The 20,729-nt window shown below is 42.8% G+C and overlaps 1 protein-coding gene across 3 annotated transcripts in view; it reads right to left on the reverse strand.

Annotated features, from left to right (window-relative positions):
* Positions 1-1,446: 1,446 nt before the first annotated feature.
* Positions 1,447-20,729, reverse strand: part of REL (REL proto-oncogene, NF-kB subunit) — a 57,224-nt gene continuing 37,941 nt past the window's right edge. For all 3 annotated transcript variants that reach the window (XM_077333071.1, XM_077333090.1, XM_077333080.1), the window contains exons 5-10: positions 19,535-19,675; positions 17,258-17,362; positions 14,541-14,753; positions 8,938-9,006; positions 8,105-8,179; positions 1,447-6,871 (exon numbers count right to left, since the gene is read on the reverse strand). In XM_077333071.1, the coding sequence (XP_077189186.1) occupies positions 6,111-6,871; positions 8,105-8,179; positions 8,938-9,006; positions 14,541-14,753; positions 17,258-17,362; positions 19,535-19,675 (1,364 nt within the window). In that variant the 3' untranslated portion in view covers positions 1,447-6,110. The remainder of the gene's footprint in view (positions 6,872-8,104; positions 8,180-8,937; positions 9,007-14,540; positions 14,754-17,257; positions 17,363-19,534; positions 19,676-20,729) is intronic.

Here is a 20,729-nt window from a genome sequence, read left to right on the forward strand (position 1 = left end):
ATCTTTGGTGCTCTCCAGCGGCTGCCACGACTGGGGCTTCCCCTCGGCATGGCACTGTGCAGTTGCTGCAGGCAGCATCCCCTAGTGGGTGGCAGAAAGTCAGGGGCACCAGCAGGAAAGCAAGTGGAGCTGAGGCTCAGGCGGCAACGTCTCTTGGCAAAAGATTACCCCCACCCCCCGGGCCTCAGTAAGATTATCAAGTGTTGACCGGTTCCCGGTGATAAAAAGGTTGGGGACCAATGCCTTACGAGAAGAGGACAGCAAGGGGGAAGGGTGATATGATAGCTGTATTTCATTACCTAGAAAGGAGACAGGTTGAAGAGGGGGCCAACTTGTTTACTGCTGTTTTAGAGGTGGAGTCTCCTTTGTTGGAAGTTTACAGGAGGAGACTGGATGAGTGCCTGTCAGGAGTGTGTTTTTTAAGTCTCCAAGAAGGTGGGAGGCTAGACTGGATAGCCCTTTGTGGTCTCTTCCAGCTCTCTGTGATTCTGGTTCAGTGAAGAAAGGGCTTAATTCCCTGGCTTGATTTATATACTGGGAAATGAAATTAAAACAAGGATTTAGGGTCAGTCTCTACCTAAAAACTGAAAAAGTTAAAACTGTGCTTCATAGGAATCTGTGATAAAGGAGGCGAACAAAATATAGTCAGCTTAACACACAAACACACACTTTGCTCCCAAAAATTTATTTACAAAAAAATTATATTGAAAATCAATTTAAAAATACCATACTTTTAAGACATTAATAATGAGAACTTTAAAAAAGTCATTCTACCTCCTGTGCTGGCTTTAAATCCATCATAGTTCCTTATATTGCTAACAGGAAAAAGATTGTACTAACTAGTATACATTCCTTGAGAATATGGAAGGGACTTAAAACTTCCTTTGATTGTCATCTGTCATGTAAGAACCATTCATCTACCTCCAAGACATATTGTAAAGTCCTTACCAGAAGGGATAAAGGAGCTGTCCTGTCCCAGGTAAACAGGTACAACTAATTCCTTCTGATTCCCTGCCTTACATTTAAACTAACCACCAGGACTTTCTTTGCTACAGGTTTTCAAAGATGCGATGAGCCACTAATGGATGTTTACTACGTGCTCCCTACCCCCAACGTTCTGAATCCTGAGTGCTTGTTCAGGAGTTAGGTATGCCTCCCAGCATTATGGTGAGTCTTCTTAATCAGAGCCCACCATGATCCCATCCCATCCAGTCTTCAGCTTCCACTGTTCAGCACAGTGCAGGATAGTAGCTTCTCTGCTAGAGTTGCCAGCCTCCATATGATGCTTGGAGAGCTTCTGAAACCATACCTGATCTCTAACCTACAGAGATAAAATCAGAGTCCAGTAGCACCTTTAAGACCAACAAAGATTTATTCAGGGCGTGAGCTTTCGAGTGCAAGCACTATTCGTCAGACTATGATCTTCTTACATGACAGGGAATGTGAGAAGATCATAGTCTGAGGAAGAGTACTTGCACTCGAAAGCTCACGCCCTGAATAAATCTTTGTTGGTCTTAAAGGTGCTACTGGACTCTGATTTTATTGTGCTACTTCAGACCAACACGGCTACTCATTTGTATCTACAGAGATAAGTTCTCCTGGAGAAAATGACTGTTTTGGAGGGTGGACTATACCCCCTGAAGTCTCTCTCTTCCCCAGGCTCCACACCCAAATCTCCAGTAATTTATTGCATTGTATTTATTCCCTTAGGTGTATTTCTGTATGTATATGCTTGCGATGGCTCAGAAAAATAATAAAATCATAAAGCAGCATAAAGTCAATAAATTTCAAACCCCAGCCATAGCAAAAAGCAGCACAAAACATTAAGCTGCCTGAAATGATTCTCTTTAAAAACTCCTCAGGCTAGAACTAGACTGTAAAAACACTTAAAAGATTTTTTTAAAGTTTTTAAAAGATAAAAACCTGAGTAAAAAGTACATGACTTTGGTCTGGTCTTAAAGAAAGTAGGGTAGCTGCACAGTGAGCCTGAGGAAGGAGTGCATTTCACAATCAAAGTACCATCACTGAAAATATTAAAGTTCGAAGCTAGGCTTTAGGGTTTAAATCTAAAGGCTAATTGATAGACTTTGACCAGGTCACAGGAAAGAGCCCAGATTTCTCGATACTATGAATGCCTTGGCCTTGGAGTGGTTGGTCACTGAATTGGCTAGAGGAGAGGTAGCCCTGGGCAACTCTGGAACATAGCTGGCACTCTGCATTCTGGCACCGATTGGGGGCAATGGCCTCAGTATTATTAAGTCTAGCATTTACATGAATGGAAGGCTGCTAAAACAGTCCAATGAAACCACATTTGATTTCTGAAGAGGTGACTTCTAAAAATAAAGGATTTATCAACTAGAAGCTGAGAAGAAAGGCAAATATCTTCAGGATGCTTGGAAGTTATCTAAATCCACAAAATTAGAAGGTCAGATAGACAAATACCATGTGCTCTGCAAATACAAGGTATCAGTGTGGTTAAGAAGCAAAGTCATCGTTTTTCTTTAAAAAGTAGTTTCAGAGGGTAGCCATGTTGATTTGCAGTAGAACAGCAAGACTGAAGTCTAGTAGCACCTTAGGGATCTCCATTCCAACTCATATCTGATGAAGGGAACTTTGATTCACAAATGTTCAGACTCTGAAAATCTTATTCATTTCTTGACTCCTTTATATTCCAAGTCAGAAATTGGGAGGGGCATTGCAAAGAAGGAACTCATAATGTAGAGATACAATGCACATAGTAATCAGCTTGATTAGAGCAGAGGGGAAATCCTTGGGGACAGAAAATTAGCACCTGTAATTAGATAAGAATCCTGTGTCCTTAATTCAGTCATCGGGGGCTCCAGTACTCTGAATTTGTGAATGACTTCAAGTTCAGCAATCTCATGTTGCAATTTCCCCTTGAAGCTTCTGTTTGAGGACTGCTATTTTTAGGTCAGCACTGGAATACCCTAGAACGTTGAAATGTTCTCCCATTGTTGTTTTTTCATATCCAATTTACGTTCATTTATGTCCATCATAGAGAGTGGAAGGCCACTGCTGACATTTTATGGCATATAAAATGTTGAATGCATTTGAGGTGGTATTGCTGCTGCTGTTTGGTGATTGAACCGTGAAAGTGAATATGGGGACAGAGTTGGCATCTTGGTTTGTTGCCGGACCGGGTCCCAGAGTCCATGTTAAGAAGGGCATTGTTGTGGGTGAAAAGTTGTTGAAGGTTAGAAGACTGTTTGTGGGCAATAAAAGGCTTGCCTCCCAATGCCTGTGAGAAAGGAGTATCATTGTCCAACGTAAAGTTTATTAATGATGCATTAAACTAGTTTGAGCTGTATATGACCACCAGTGGTGTCTTGTTTATTCTTTTGGGCCTCTCTTGTAGCAGGATATCTATTTTTTAATCCATTTTTTCCTAGATATCAGGAAAAAAATGTTCACAGTCCGAGTAGTTCAGCAGTGGAATAGGCTGCCTAAGGAGGTGGTGAGCTCCCCCTCACTGGTAGTCTTCAAGCAAAGGTTGGATACACACTTTTCTTGGATGCTTTAGGATGCTTTGGGCTGATCCTGTGTAGAGCAGGGGGTTGAACTAGATGGCCTGCATAGCCCCTTCCAACTCTTCTATGATTCTAGGATATCCCTTTGGTATCATTCTAGCTTGTTGATCTATTTTTTAAGTACATCAGTTAGATACTGTCATTCCAAAAATGTCTGTTGTAGATCCTGCAGGTGACAATCTCTGTTTGAGGGATCGGAACAAGTGCATTCTGAGGTAGTAACCCTCTGAATATCAGTGCTCAGGAAAAAACAACAGAGAGAAGTTTCAGCCTCCATGCCCTTTTTGTGGGCCTTGTCTTCTGCAGGCATTTGGAATCTGTGTGAAACTGAGCACTGGACTAGGTGGTCCCCTGTTCTGAATCAGTACAGCTGCTCAATATTTTTGTCTTGCTAAAATGTAGAAGAGGAAAGCTTCATGGAGAACTGAGCTTTCAACACTTAGCCAATTAAGGTACAAGTGTTCAAACAGAACACAGTGCATCAGTATGCAGATTTCTTTCAAGGACCCGACATATTTGCAATTTTGCTTGTAGAAAACTAAGGCATTCACAAGTTTTAAATTTCATAAATATTGCCACTGAATTGCTAAGTAAAATATACACTATGCACTTTATGTTGCTAAACCAGTAAAATTAGTTTAGATTTGATAGGACAGTAAGTGTTACACATATTTCAGTTTCCCTACCAAAAAAATTCATTTCCACCCTGAAATTTTATATCTCTAATCCTCCCATTTGTGACAAAAGTCATTGCCTCAATATGAGAATTCTCCACACTTAAAAAAAATCCACACATTTAAAAAAAGATATTGCTTGTTTTTTGATAAAACTATACACAATGACATAGCCATTACCAAAATGTAGATTTGCCCTAAAAGCAAATAAGAAAATATATAACTAACAACAAAATATCCAGTACTTAATTCAGCTGGGGAAAAGGGAGCTTTAAAACACGGCATATACAAGTAATGAGTGAAAATATATAAATCTTTCAAGCCATGAAGTGGTAGGGTGACTAAGATTACTTTTCCTCTTAATAATGAAACAGTAAAAGGGGTAATTTTTCCCTGCCCTGAAGTACACTGTGAAATGAATGTTTCAGGATGTGTCCATTTGCAATACTGCCATGAGGGAGGGCTTTCACAAAACCATTTTATACACTGATTTACAGGGCAAAAGGTCCCTCTTCCATTTCAAAACTGCCACACATATTGCCCTAAAGGAAGAGGTAAACAACAGAATATCTGAATGTTTTGGTAAATTAAGAACAGAAGAGTTAAAGCCAGCAGATTTAGATGGTAACACAGAAATGCTGATAAAGTAGAATAAGTCACTTCCATATAGATTCTAAGTGGCCTCTGGTCTGTGGTGCAAATAACAAGTTCCTATTTTCTCCAATTATAGATGGCTCAGTGAGATGCCTGGTAACATCTCATGGTCTTTGGTTCCCTCACAGAAATGGATTTGCCACTCCCATTCTACAGATATCTCTCTGAATCCACAGCCTTCAGAAACCTAATCAAATTAACAACACAGCGCTTAATGAACGAAGAGTCCACATGGCCAGTAAACAAAGTAAAACTAGGAACATGTCTCAGTAGTAACATTTTGAACTGACGATTACCTAGGAGTGATAGATGTTCCTTGTTTGAAGGAAACTTGTCTAATCATTCTACAGAATATCATATATGCCATTCATTCAAAGCACATGCAGATCCATGTCCCTCTAAGGATACAAACCAGAAGCCACAACTTCAAAGGGCTCCTTTTGAAATGAGTAAACTTGCATAGAATACACACACACACATCGAGGTCTTATAGCAGTAAGACAGAGCTTAAATCTTATTTAAATGTCAGGAGGCAGGAACCACATTCAGACACTTAGAAGTGTATAGGTCAAAGGGCTATTGCCCCAGCCCAGCAGATCTACAAACAGATCGTGCCAATTCAGTCCCTGATAAAATGGGGGCACAACACTTGGTATACTGAAAGAGTTTGCACATCCTTCTCTGGGGTTCTGCAGTAATTGGGCATGACTGTTAATTCCTTAAGTGCAACAAGATCTCCTGAAACATTATGTGCTTTCATTACATGCTGATTAATGCACTTTCAACCCACTTGCAATGGACTTTGCAACTGGATTTTACCTTACAGGAACTGGCCTAATAACAGTTTATAAACAACACCCCTGAATGGAAATCTTCAAGGCCAGAAAAATTAAAAATTACAGCAGTCATTAGTTTTCATTGGTTGATTCATGGTTCATTCATGAACTAGTCTTAGAACAGAAAGCTAACAAAATGCCACCCGCCTTTTCATCAATTCCCTCCAGCAGCACAAGAACAAAAACATTACTTTTTTACAAAAGCGAGCTTAACAATTACTCAATCTCACCCTTAAAAAAAAATTCATCCTCTCCTCAATTTCTTCCTCAGTGTACAATCATAAAAATATTTTTAGCACTGCAAACCTGAAGAAGATTATTACATCTTCACAGCACTCATGTGGAAAAATGAATATTCCTACCCAGATAAATCACTGGCAACCCGAATTCCTTAAGTGTCAAATCATGCCATCAAAGTGGTCAAAAGGGTTAAAAAGCTCTTCTTGAGCAATGCATGAACCAAAATACTGGTTACTAGAACTGCTGATTTGATTTTGAATATTGGGGTTGCTAGGTAGTCTTGAATCACTGACACTGTCCATGAAGTGGAAGGAATTTCTCTCAAATGCATTGGACATGGAATTCAAAGATGTATTGCAAGGACCACCTACGGAAGTACTGGCATGTGGTGCTGCCTGGCCTGGTCTCCTTTGATTGCTTGGATTTAAAACTTGAACGAGGGACTCCAAATTTACGCTTGAACATCTAAAATCCTCCGTCTCCATGTTGACACCATTGGATACTGGGGCAGTTATGTGTTCAATAGGTTGGCCAGTGACAGCTCCAGAAACATTCAAAATATCTTGTGAGGGAGCTGATGACGGTGATGACTCTTGGTTATGGGTTGGATCAAAGTATCCTCTGTAGACATCTGTTTGATTGGCCCAGTTCCGGCCATTTTCTTGATCTACTGGCACTGCACTGCCATTCTGCGTAGTAGAATGAATCAAGTTGGGTTGCTGAATCAAAGGGGAAGAAAGCCAGCATGAGGGAAGAGCTGAATCCTGCTTAAAGGGCCCCATCATTGGCAGAGAGGAGGCTGGGCACCCATTTGAATTGCTTATGGGACGAGAATAGTATGACGGTACTGGAAATCTGTTCACAGGTGCTCTCTGCATTGGGACCCCAGTTTCCGTTTGGGATTTATACATATTCAGTTCTGCGGAGAGCAAAGGAAGAGTTAGCGGTGCTTAGATAAGGAGAAAAACGGGACTATAAGATAACACTAAGTTATTTTCTAGGGAAAGCTGACACAAAGCTTTAAAAGGCCTGAGTAGGTTTATTGAAAAGCAGCCTCACTGCTCAGAGGCCATTTTACTTAATGAGAAAGTGTAGCTTTTCTATATTTTAGGTTCTTAAATGCATGACACACAACAGGCAGCCAAACTTGCTGATCAGGCATTGATGAACATTAGACTTGACCTGGCTTCCATATTTAATTTAGTTAACAGTATAGAACTTAACTCATCCACCCCTCTCTAAAAACCTTGTCCCTGCTCACTCTCTCCTTCTACTTTGTTACACAATGACCATTTACGCACTGGGAACTTCACTGCCCCAGCTCCCATGCAGGAGCACAAATCGGGGGTGGATAAGGTGCACCAGGCCAAATGCTCCCCCATGTGGGTGCAGGAAGAGGTGGGGCAACCTGCCACAACTAAAACTCTACCTGCAACTCTACCTGCAACCCGGCATGAAACCTCCAGTGCATAAATGGTCAATGGGAGTCATTGTGGCATAGTATTAAGTGTGTTAGAATAGACAGACCTGGGTTAAGACAGAACTGGGTTAACTCAAAGTAGCCAAGATACAAAGGACTCCTGCACTTGGTTCTGAGACCTGACAAAATAGGTTGTTGAGTAACAAGTCAATTGTGCCTGAAGATATTTTTAAAGGGTCTGTTCATGATTTGCTTGTCACTTGCATATGAAGCTGGCATATCTATTTCATCAACCTAGGGAAGTGTGATAGAATGCACTTTTAAAAACTTGGAAGCACTATGTAAACTGATAATGGGCAATGAAGGGATAATTCTTCACAGAGCCAGAGAACCTTGAGTGACAGGCTGTTCCAAGAGATCTGATTGGTTAGCATCAGTTGAGCAGAGAAAGGCTTTAGAGCTGAATGTTGAGCTGGCTGCCTTTAGAAGCCTTAAGAATCAGGTAAAATGTCAAGATGAGTTCTGGTGAATCTTTCATTGTGAACAGGTGATTCATAGGTTTTTCTGCCATCACTTTGGATGACATGCACAAACAAATCCACTCTTATTTCTTTGTTTATTAACTTCTTTCCTTTTTCACCTCAGCCATTAGAACACAGCCCCAGAAGGAATAGAGCCTAGCAACTAAATGGAGTTGGCAAGGGAATATTTAAAGAACAGAGAAGAAATTACCTTTCTTAATTATCTTTCCTTCAGTGGCAGCAGTTTGGAATGCAACTGCTTTAGGCCTCTCATATACACTTGGGTCTATGAGGGAGAAAAGTTGTTAGTGTAAACATGCCTTTAAAAACCAACCAAGCCATAATACATGTCCTTGCTGCTTTCCATGACCAAAGGACAGGATCAAGAATTGGCCTATGTAGATACAAGAAGAGCTGGGTTTTTGTACCCTGCTTTCTACTACTACTCGTACTCTCCCCACAACAGATTCCTTGTGAGAAGGGTGGGGCTGAGAAAGCCCTAAGTGAACTGTGACTGACCCAAGGTTATCCAATTGGCTGCATGTGGAGGAGTGGGGAATCAAACCCAGCTCTCCAGATTAGAGGCCACCACCCTTAACCACTACACCAAGCTGGCTTGAATCTGAATGGCTGCTGTCAGCAGCAGAGCAGTTTAGAATTCACTCTGTCATCTCTTACCTACTTTTCTCATAGTTAAATGCCTGTGGATCATTTACAGCAGGGGTAGTCAACCTGTGGTCCTCCAGATGTCCATGGACTACAATTTCCACGAGCCCCTGCCAGCGGGCTCATGGGAATTATAGTCCATGGACATCTGGAGGACAACAGGTTGACAACCCCTGATTTACAGGGAAAACTGCTATACTTGGAAATACCGGAGAGGGTAAGGCACACCCTCTTCCTCTGACACTGTAGACAGCGATCCCAGAGAGACTTGCCATTTATCCTTTTCTTGCAGTGTGCAAGGTCTCCCTCAAAACCCATACTAGGTGATGAATATTTCGCTAGCTTTGGAATAGCAAACTAAGACAAGAATATCCTTACCACAATCTTGTATTAGCCTTTGTAAAGCCATCGTAGACCTCTGTCTTTTTGCCTTATTACCATAAGGATCTAAAAAGGAGGAAGGTAAGATGATATTAATATGGATAATCAAGCAGTTCAATTCGCAGCCACCTACCCTACAGCTCACCCCCAGTAATGTTCACAGAATGAGAGGGCCCATGTTTTGAGATCTACTGGTGGACTCTCAGGGGCCCAATCCATGTTTTCCCCAAGAGTGTAGCTGCTGAAGGGAGAGCACTCTAACCATTGTCTGCTTGTATGAACTAGCAGCCACTTGTATCATTTAACCACACAAGCAAAAAAAGCAGCTAAACTCGGATAGTTAACAGTCAGTTAACCCTCCTGAAACTGCTGTTTCACACAAGCAGCCAGCCATGAGTAGCAGCATGGACATGATTACAGCCCTTCCATCATCCAACAGTATTAGATTGACGTATGCATCATACTGTCTCTATGGCAGCAGCCCAGCTTTGGATCTCCCTCACCAACTCTATAACTTATCTTTTAAGAGGCAAGAAAACCCCCCTTCCCCCTATCCAATCAGACTTTTGGAGATTAATATTAGTCCAGCAAAACATGTGCTCTCAGACTAAGAGCAAGAGAAAAACCCTGTGTGACAGCTACACATTTTATAATTTGCTTTGACTCAGCAAAAAAGGCAGACTATAAATAGATAAGTATCATTCAACAGAAAATTCAACCTAAGGCAGGATGACACATACCTTATCCAATTGGCCCTCAGAGGGAGTATGCCCCCAACAGGGAGTGGCCACTCCTGCACTGAGGGCTAATTGTGGGTCTTCCCCGACCTCCATCCTCCTCCTCCCTGCTGGAAGAAGAGCTGTTCTCCTCTGCTGACCTACTTTGCAAAGGTAAGAGATGCTGGGGCTTGAACCTGGGTCTTTCAGACCTCCTGTCACTGAGTCACAAACCCTCCCCATTTAAGATTGGGGAAGTAAGAAGTAGACAAATATTCAATCACAATTAGATCATTGTATAACAAATTAATAGCTCATGATTTAACAAGAGAAACCTACTTAGCTAGCTTCATTTGAGAATTGCAAACAGAGAACAGTCTTTTCCTTGACCAGATGCTCTGTTTTGCACTCAGTTGTTTTGGAGGGGCATTATGGGAAAATTCCTTTTTTTTGCAGAGGCTTTGTCCCTATGCCAAAGGTAGAAACAGGGGGACATATATAAGACCATCCAAGGCTAATTAATCCAACCACTACTGGAGAGATATCCAGGTCTCTCATCTGGGGAAAAGGTGAAGAAGCTCCTAAAGAATGAAAATAGTCATATAACTGTTTGTATTGCCAAATTTTATGCTGCCACCATTAAGCGCTGTAGTTTTAAGCGCTGCCACCATTAAGCGCGATAGGTAAAATTTTAATAATACATTTTATAATATGTCTTCACTATTTAACATGAATTTTAAATTTCTGTCAACCAGCTTGTATTTTGCTAATTTAAACAGGTTATTGTAGCTATTTCATATTTTAACTGCTGTTTGGTCTAAATGACTAAATAAAATTAATTCATTCAAGAGAAACCTAGGAATTTATCATATTTTTAAATTCATAAATGCATACGAGAGTATAAGAACACCACTAAATGTAACACACACATAATCTGGTAATATTTCTGGTAAGGTCTTGGAGGAGGAGCATGTCTTATGATTTAAGGGCCACTCGGCAGTTAACACCCACGCATGACGGCTGTCCCGCCCCACCTCCTCCAACTGTCCTGCCTGTCTGTCCAGTGGCCAGCCAATCGCCTTCCGTCCCTCACCCCTGACCACCTCTTCCTCCTTCCACTTCCCTCTGAGGCTTGGAGGCTGCAGATCCCTGCCATGTGAGAGCTGCCCCTGCTGGTGAGTTCCCTCACAACTGCCTGCAGCCTTTCCAGGTCCTGGGGGGAGGGGGAGGCCATCCCCAGAGTTCTTCCACTCCACCCCCCTAATCTAGCGCCCGTTGTATTCCTGAATGCAACAGGCTTGGCCCCTAGTAAACCTATAATGCTCATAAGGTAATTAGTTCTTGAATACAACTTCTCTTTCAACAGAGATTATTTTATAACAGCTGACAAGAGAGTTGTCCAATATGATGTAAACCTGGAAGTTCAAGGACAAAGTTCTATTTTGAAAGTAGCTTAATTATATTAAGTACTACAAGGCAATAACTTCTTTTAAAACAGAAGAAGAGGAACTTTTCAAATGTGATAAAAGTTTATCAATCTAGGTACAAAACTATATTGTATTAGTATCTTCATACTCCATTATCATTATAGACCTGCCTCTCTCTCATTTTAGGGTACAATTTGCAAACTTACAGTACATAGCTATGAGAAGCTATTCCAGTTTAAGTTTAGATTTGATTAATGCTGCATAGGCTTGCACTTTTTAAATTGTAGAAGTATGCCTGAAAAAGCTTACAGTTATACACACACACTCTTACCTACACTTTGCAGAAACTGCAGGTAGCCATGGTGGCTAAGCTTGGTACACTCATAAACAAGCTTGTATATGGGGCTATTCCCAGCAAGGCTTCTTATCAACCATTATAGATCTGGCTTTGCAGGTGTTTTTTTAATGTTGCTTTCTTAGTAGCTAGGGTTGCCAAATTGCCAGGTACCCCTCTGGCTACTGGTGTGGAGAGGAGAGAACTCACCAGCAGCCTAGGTCTCTGTTGCTGATGATGCATTGACCTCACTCCCAATGTGACATCATCACACTCCCATCAAGGTGGGAATGCTCTGATATTTTGGCAAAATTTCGATAGTAGAAGCCTTTTTTACCATAGCATTTTTCCTAAACACTAGCGTATTCTTGCATTGTTGGAGACATAGTGGTTCGTGCTACAAGTGACATCATCATGCTGCCAGTGACAGAGGTCTAGGCCTCACTTTCCTGCTGGTAAGTCCCCACACTGGCTGGATGAATGGGGGAGGGCCCCAAAGTGAGGAATCCTGCACCCCCTGGCGAGTGCCTGGGAACACTAACAGCAGCAGCAGCCATCACAGCACGTGGTTCTTCACTTTGTGATTATGGATAACCAGTGACAGCCATTTTGTGGCTGGCTCTGCATCCCATGGCAGCCGCACCACACTGTGTCAAAGTTCCAATAGTGCCCACAGGCTCAAAAAAAATTGGGGGCCCCATTTCAGAATATAGTTTTAGACCTAGAGTTATGAACTTGTTTTCTGTTGTTTTAAAAGAAGTTAGTTTATAACTGAGCTCACTGAATCATAGAACCATAGAGTTTGAAGGGGCCATACAGGCCATCTAGTCCAACCCCTTGCTTAATGCAGGATCAGCCGAAATCTGTCCAGCTCCTGCTTCCAGACTGCCATGAGGCACCTCCCTAGGTAGCCTATTCCACAGCTGAACTATACTGATTTTTTCCTGATAGCTAGCCAGTACTGGCCTATAAAGGACATTTAGAAATAGATAATTAGGAGAAGACATTTTCAGGACAGAGCTTTGTCTTTAGGGTTCCAAGTTCAGAATACAAGATGATCTTGATAGGCTAGAAAACTGGGCTGAAATGAATAAAATGAATTTCAATAGTGATAAATGTCAAGTTCTTCATTTTGGTAGGAAAAATCATATGCATCACTGTAAGATGGGTAAGACTTGTCTTGGCAGTAGTACGTGTGAAAAGGATCTGGGAGTCTTAGCAGACCAGGCTCTGAACATGAGTCTGGGACTAAGTAGCTAAAAAGGCAAACGAGATTTTGGGCTGTATTAAAAGACATACAGTGTGCAGATCACGTGAGGTAGTGTTACCACTTTATTCCACTCTGTTAAGACCTCACTTGGAGTACTGTGTTCAGTTTTGGGCACCACAACTAAAGAAAGATGTAGAAAAACTGGAGCGTGTCCAGAGGAGGGCTACAAAGATGGTGAAAGATTTGGATGAGGAAAGATTGAAGGAGCTTGGTCGGTTTTGCCTGAAAGAAGACAACTAAGAGGTGATATGATAACCATCTCCAAATACTTGAAGGGCTGTCATATAGAAGATGGAGCAGAGTTGTTTTCTGTTGCTCCATAGGGTTGGACCAGAACCAATGGTTGAAATTAATTCAAAAGAATTTTTGGCTAAACATCCGGGAGGAGTTCCTGACAGTTCTTCAGTGGAACAGCCTTCCTTGGGAGGTGGTGGGTTCTCCTTCTTTGGAAGTTTTTAAGCAGAGGCTAGATAGTAATCTGACAGAAATGCTGATTTTATGAACTTAGGCAGGTTGTGAGAGGGTGGGCAGGAAGGGATGTGCCAGTGTTTGTTTCTTGTGGCCCTTCCTTGTGTACCCAGGAAATTGCTGATTGCCACTGTGGGATGGTAGGTGAATTTCCTCCAGGCCAGGCTGGATTCTGGAGATTTTTGGTGGGTGGGAATCACTTGGGTATGAAATTGGGGTCACTGGGGGAAGACAGGTAGTTGTGAGTGTCCTGCATTGTGCAGGAGGTTGGACTAGATGACCCTGGAGATCCCTTCCAACTCTATGATTCTACGTTTATTTCATATATTGGACAACTCCTTCAGCTACTCAAAAACCTCTTGTGAATTAAAACCTGAAGAAATGTTGTTAGGATAGCAACATCTTTAATAGGTGCTAACGAGTGGTTTAATGGCATTCTATGTATCACTATATGTGATATAGGCATATAATTTTATTTGTAATGAATCATTACACTTCATAGAATCATAGAATCATAGAGTTGGAAGGGGCCATACAGGCCATCTAGTCCAACCCCCTGCTCAACGCAGGATTAGCCCTAAGCATCCTAAAGCATCCAAGAAAAGTGTGTATCCAACCTTTGCTTGAAGACTTGCCAGTGAGGGGGAGCTCACCACCTCCTTAGGCAGCCTATTCCACTGCTGAACTACTCTGACTGTGAAATTTTTTTTCCTGATATCGAGCCTATATTGTTGTACTTCTGTGTAATATATAATGACTGTGTGATTAAAGGCGTTTATAGGATAGGGGTTCAAAATATTTGCTTGGTTAGCTTGCTTGTGCCAAAGGGGCAAAACAGCAGTTCTGCAGGATCATTTCAGGCTTGAAAAATATGGATAGGGGGAGGTTAAACTATTATTTCCTTGTATATGAGTCCAGTGGTCTTAAAGGTGACACTGGACTTAAACTTTATACCTGGAAGGTGGCTAACAGATTCTTAGCATCTCATGTAGTTTGGTCCTAAACCTACTCTAAAGCCTCTGTGATAACACGCTGAAGGCACACTGGCCAGTGCTTGCAATGCAGAACCAAAAATCAAACAGGGCACAAAACCACTCACACACGCAGAGCTGATATATAAGACACCGTTTTTAGTGGTCTTTTTGCGACTATTCCGTAATGCAGATTTCCTCTATAGAGTCTGAGATGGAGCAGGAAGAAGTGGAAAGGACTCCGAACTTTCCTAACAAAAAGTTGGCATTGAGCAAACAAAAGCAGCCATTTCCAAAATGAGACTTTAAAACCTAAAAGCCCAATCTAGGTTTGTGTTAACAAGTATGGGACTCAGTTCAGTACAGTTTAACCCTCTATTGGAAGGTCTACAGAAGCAATTCCTCAAATTATACCTTTTTCCTCTGGTAGGAATCTGAAATCCATCGGGTCACTGACTTCTTGGTCTGAGGGTCTCCGCAGCTGCATCTTCACGGTCACTGGCTCAGAGATGTCTTTGTAAAAGGGAGGGGTCTTGAAGACAATGGCTACCTGGCGGTGCACATCAGCTTGTGAGAAGATTCCCTTGGCTTCCCATTCATTATTGGAAAATCTGACTTCTATGTCATCTGGTTGCCGGAAAAACAAAGCATAAGGATTAGCAAACATAACCAGCCAACCTTCCACCTCACACATACAAAGCTGAGTAAGCAAATCCCAAGAGCAAATCAAGATTCATTCAATTATTTTTTTTGTTAATTATATCAAGTAATTCAACAGTTCCACTGACATTAGTTTAGGCCCTGAGAAAGGGACTTGCAATGGCCACCCAGGGATCTTCATGACAAAATACAGGGATTCAAAGGGTTGCCCAGTATCCCCTTGGCCACCAGAAGGGGATGTAGAGATGCCAGATCCAGGCTTGGAAACCCCTGGAGATTTATTATAGGGAGCTTATAGGGAGCTAAGTAGGGTACAATAGCGGTCCCCAGCCTTCTTGTAGTTGGGGACCGCCTCCGAGGGTGGGAGAGAGCCGGTGGCCCGGCTGCCGCCGCCGCATGTAAACATGCACGTGCAGTAACCGCACATATGCGTTTTCGCCACTAGGTGGCGCTAATGCGCATGCGCAGAGCTGCCGCGCGTGTGCGTTTTCGCCAGCAGGGGGCGCAAACACGCATGCATGGCAGCTCCGCGTGTGCGCGTTTGGGTCGCTGGCGTGCCGGTGGCCACGCCTACCTCTTTCTCCCCCTCTCGCTGCAAGGGGGGAGGCAGGCGTGGCCACTAGCGGCCCAGTACCATGGCCTTCACGGCCCGGGTTGAGGACCCCTGGGGTACAGTACCATGCAGCCCACAATGCCATACAGCCTCCATTTTCTCTAGGGTCATTAGTGGTTTAAAAGGACACCATTTTTCATTTGTTCATTCATCCCCTCTCTCTTTCTTGCCACTACTAATAGCTCAGGGAGGCTGCTTTCAATTAGCAAAACCAAACATGGCTTGAAGGGCTACAACTTTTTCTCTTCCTATAATCTGAATTTCAGCTGCTTACATATGGGATTTTTACTGTTTACTCACCAATACTTGATCTTAATAATATTTGTTTTGGTCCTTAGCCAAAAAGAACACATTTTTGAACAGGTTTGTTGAAAATGTGGTGTCTCATCTTGAGCAAAAGTCAATAAAATGATTGTACTGAAAACCATTTGAGGGATCTCCTCTTCAGATTCTCTATATACAGTGTAAGGAAAGCCATGGCAACTAAGGTCAATGAAATAATTGCCAATTGATTCATTATCTGCCAATTAACAGACTTCAGTGCATGTGCATAGGGGCTTTTTATGTCCGAGATACTGAGGAATGATGTGAGAATTTACAATTTAATGCACAAAAATGACTGCCAGTTAAAACCACGGACCTTATGAAGCTGTTGTTGGGCCATCTAACTCAGTATTGTCCAACTGCAGCAACTCTCCAGAGTCTGAATTAGAAAAGGGTGTTGCCCACCAGATGTGTTGCCCAATATCTGTGCTATCTGTGATCCTTTAAGTGAACTCACTTGCCATTGTCTTGCATTGGATCAGACCACTGATCCATCAAAATCAGTACTTTCTAAGACTGGTAGAGGCTCCCTAGGTCAAGGCCTTCCACATCACCTGCTACCCAATCCCCTTAACTGGAGATGCCAGGAATTGAACTTGTGATTTTTCTGCATGCCTAGATGCTCTGCCACTGAACCACTGCCCACAGAGATGCCACAGACTGAATCTGGGACCTTTTGCATGCAAACCATGAACAATACCACTAACCCTGGGATCCTTCTGAGTTTTAGCATTTCTTTTTCATTTATTGTAGAGTAGAAGTCCATCATAACCACAACACTTTCCCAAAAAATTAAACTCTGCTCTTACTTCCCCTCCTGCATCCAATACACTTGGTCTCTACCACCGAAACAAGTGCAGCTCTAAATGATTAACTGGTGATTAAACCAATTAAAACTTGTAGCCACAATACTGCTTGACCAGTGTGAAGCTTGCCTATGACTATTTTGTTATATGTACATGTACTGAGAAGCCACAGATGTCTTCTTCTTTACAGCACATTTGTCATTGGATGTTAGAACCTACCTGCCTTTTGTATGCCTTTTCCGTACACAGACCCTGGAAGTGTTATGAAAGAAAACCAGCATGATCAAAGCTGATGCACAGATCTGTCGATTCTGATTGATTCTCTGACAATGCTTAAGGGGGTGGCAGGTTATAATGGATGAACAATAGGGTTGTGAGCGATAGGGTTGTGAGTGTCCTGCACAGTGCAGGGAGTTGGACTAGATGACCCATGAGGTCCCTTCCAACTCTATGATTCTAAGAGAAAAACAAATTTCAGTTCTTGCTGCTTCTTGTTTGTTTATTTGACCATCTAGTCAAAATCAGGCCAGGTGCTGAGCAGGAAATCAAACCAAAATTGTCCAGTAATCCATTTCAACAGTTTATCTTGTGCCATGCCTAGGCTGAGTCTGTAGTCCGCTTTACTACCAGCGGGCTAATTAATGTCCCTTAGACTTCTGCATCAACACTGGACTGCAGAGAGGATCCTCTCAATGGAGAGAGGAGGAAGTCTGGAGGAAGCCCATTACCTTTCTGAACTCTGTCACACAGAAGAAAAATTTCATCTCCTCCTTTCACAGTTCCGCAATTCTTGTTCACACGGCAGATTCTCAGTTCTGCTGAATTTGGAGCTCCTAGACAGAAACAGGAAGCAACAATCAGGGGAAAGAAAAGGAGAGGGGGACCATTACTGTAAGTCATACTTTAAAGTACAAGAGGAAGGAAAGAGGAAGTCTTGCTAGGAAGTGTGTTATTTGGAGGGTTGATGATGCAAAAATAGCAGTTATTAACTGAAACACAAGTGGTTGTAAGAGGCAGCAGGTCTCTTAAGGCAGAGTCAGGAGAAAAGATCTGGCTTGGCCCAGAGCAATGCATTTCACTCTCAGGGTCACACTTCCATCTCTTTAAATGTCTATAAATCATAGTGGCACAAGTGTGTGTGTGTGTATGTGTTGCAAGGGGACATATTCCTCAAAAACCTGCTGGGAGGGCATGCGTGTTCAACTCTTTCTCTGCTCACTTTTCAGTGTGTCAGCTGGTCCACTGAGAGCACCCTTGTTCCCGTCCCATGTGTTTTCAAGTGCTGAAATAGCTGTGGGGTAGGGGCATGTTATGACATTTTTAAACTATTTTAAAATGGTGGTGGCAGAATCATTGCCCCCACCTTCCAAGTGTACTATTCCTAAAAATGGAAATCCAACCCAAGATAGGCATGTGTCTGCGAACTGGACACTCCTTTTAGGAACAGGCCCAACAGATTCCAAATCACCATAGCAGTTTATCTAAATTGACATTCTGTTTGCAAACAAGCTCTCCAAAAAGAGGCAGCATGGTGTCATGGCTAAGAGTGGCCAAGGGTTTGACTCCTTACTTCTCCACATGCAGCCTTTTGGGTGTCTTTGGACCAGCCATAGTTTCTCGCAGAACTCTTTCAGCCCCACCAACCTCCCAAATGTGGGGAAAGGAGGGGAAGGTGATTGTAAACTGCTCTGAGATTCCTTAGGCTAAAGAAACATGGAGCATAAAAACCGACTCTTCTTCATCCAAGCCTTAAGAACAGCAACATGCAGCAGTGGCAGAGAACAGCCTCAATCAGTGTGCCATTTTGAAGACAGGGGTGGGGCTGGGCAGGGAGTGGCTTAGAGTCCACTAGAGCTTTTCCACTGTCAGAATGTCTTCCCATAGAACACAGCTTCCTTCCCTGCTGTCTCCTGCTGCATCCCCAAATTTTAAGGTGGAGTATAATGCCATAGGAGAGGGGTGGCCAAACTGTGACTCTCCAGATGTCCATGGAATACAATTCCTACGAGACCCTGCCAACATCTTGCAGGGGCTAATGGGAATTGTAGTTCATGGACATCTAGACAGCCATAGTTTGGCCACCCCTGCCATAGAGTCTACCCTCTAAACTACATCTGGTCCAAAATGCAGCAGCCAGGATCCTCACAATGACACCGTGAAGATCCCACATCTGGCCCATACTACATCAATTGCAATGGTTGCTAGTTGAATTCCGGATCAGGTTAAAGGTTCTGGTAATTACCTTCAAGGCCATACGCGGTCAGGGCCCAGTGTACCTGAGGGACCGCCTCCCTGCCTATGCCCCCAAAAGAGCTTTACGCTCCGCCACCACAAACCAGCTAATGGTCCCTGGCCCAAAAGAAGTTTGCCTGGCCTCAACCAGGGCCAGAGCATTCTCTGTCCTGGCCCCCACCTGGTGGAATGAGCTCCCAGAGGAGATCAGGGCCCTGACAGGACTAAAACAGTTCCGCAGGGCCTGCAAAAGGGAGCTCTTCCACCAGGCATTTGGCTGAGGCCAGGCCAACCAACCAACATCTGCAGGGCCCCTGCCCCTCTCCTCCCTCCAGAAACCCACTAAGACTCCTGGACCTGTTCAAGTTACCACCTTATGTTTATGTTTATGTTATGATACACTGTTATGTTATACTGTCCCCCGGTTTATCAATTAATATTAATGTTATTATATGTATGGTTTCATCTATAGTTTCAGTTATATGTAAACCGCTCTGAGCCTTCGGGGAGGGCGGTATAAAAATATGAATAAATAAAATAAATAAAGCAGCCTATTTCTCCAGGGAACTCATCTCTGTAGTCTGGAGACCAGCTGTCATCCCAGGAGATTTCTAGGCCCCACTTAGAGACTGGCAACCCTACTTGAGAAGTAATGCATGAAAGTTACCCATAACAATGAGAACAACCAGAGGCCAAGCTCACACAGAGTGCCTGGCGGCTGTCACAGTTTCCACATTTTGCTTTCAATAACAATCCAGCCTGCAAATACTCACTGTTGTCATAAATAGGGTTTGAGATGACTGGAGGAAGAGCCAGCGTGAAATTGCCATGTTCATTAGGGAGGAAAGCTTGAAAGCAGAGTCGCACCACGTTGAGGTCATATTCTTCAATGGCTAGCAACTGCTCTTGGGACACTGTGAAACCAAAATATATTTGGAAAGTGAGGACTTTTGCTTGACAGAGACAGTGCCATAGCTTCATGCCACTTTGTGTCATGACTCCCCCAATGTATTCTGGGAACTGAGATGCTGATAATTGTTTTAGAGATCCCTACCCCACTGAAACCTTGGCCTTGGTGGCCCAGGATATTCAGATCTCATCAGATCTCAGAAGCTAAGCAAGGTTGACCCTGGTGAATATTCAGATGGGAGACCACCTGTGAAGTCCAGGGTCTCGATGCAAGAGGCAAGCAACGGTGAACCATTTCTGAACCACTTCAGTTGCAACTTGATGCTATTTCCTACCATCATCACCTCTTGCAAAGAACTTTCCAGGATTCTTCAGGGAGAGGCAAAGTCTTGCTAGCTAATTTAAGTCTATTACGCCCAGTGTCACATATAAATCAAATATTGAGGAAGGGCACATAAATGTTAACTCACGCACACATGCACATGCACATAACCCCACCCCCTCATATAGAATCATAGAATCATGGAAGGGGCCAGACAGGCCATCTAGTCCAACCCCCTGCTCAACGCAGGATCAGCCCAAAGCATCCTAAAGCATATACTGTGAATGTATTCATGGTTTTTAAAGCTATCATCATTTTTATATTTGTAAATGCTTCTTACATATATAAAACAATTTTTCCTGTTTTGTAGGGGCTAGATCCCACCAGCTTCTCAGCTGGTATAAAATAAAGGCTGGGCCCCTTTGGACTACCCAAAAGTCAACACTAGGGATTTTGGGACTCATGTGGTCAAAAAGCTACATGGGATAAGTCTGCAGTAAAAAGGGAGTCAGGCAAAATTGCACCTTCTTGTGCCAAAGGAAGATATTCAAAAACTGCCATTTTATTTAAATTTCAGCTCAGCAACACTGAACTTTTAAAAAGCATATCAGTACATATTGCTCTGATAAGATCATAGTATTATAGTAAGCCCTCCCCACACACACACACAAAACCCACTCACACATACACAGACCAAATCCTTACGTCATAATTGTGGACTTACCTATACAAGTGGG

Source organism: Paroedura picta, chromosome 1 (assembly GCF_049243985.1).
Source record: "Paroedura picta isolate Pp20150507F chromosome 1, Ppicta_v3.0, whole genome shotgun sequence".
In the NCBI taxonomy this organism is placed as follows: domain Eukaryota; kingdom Metazoa; phylum Chordata; class Lepidosauria; order Squamata; family Gekkonidae; genus Paroedura; species Paroedura picta.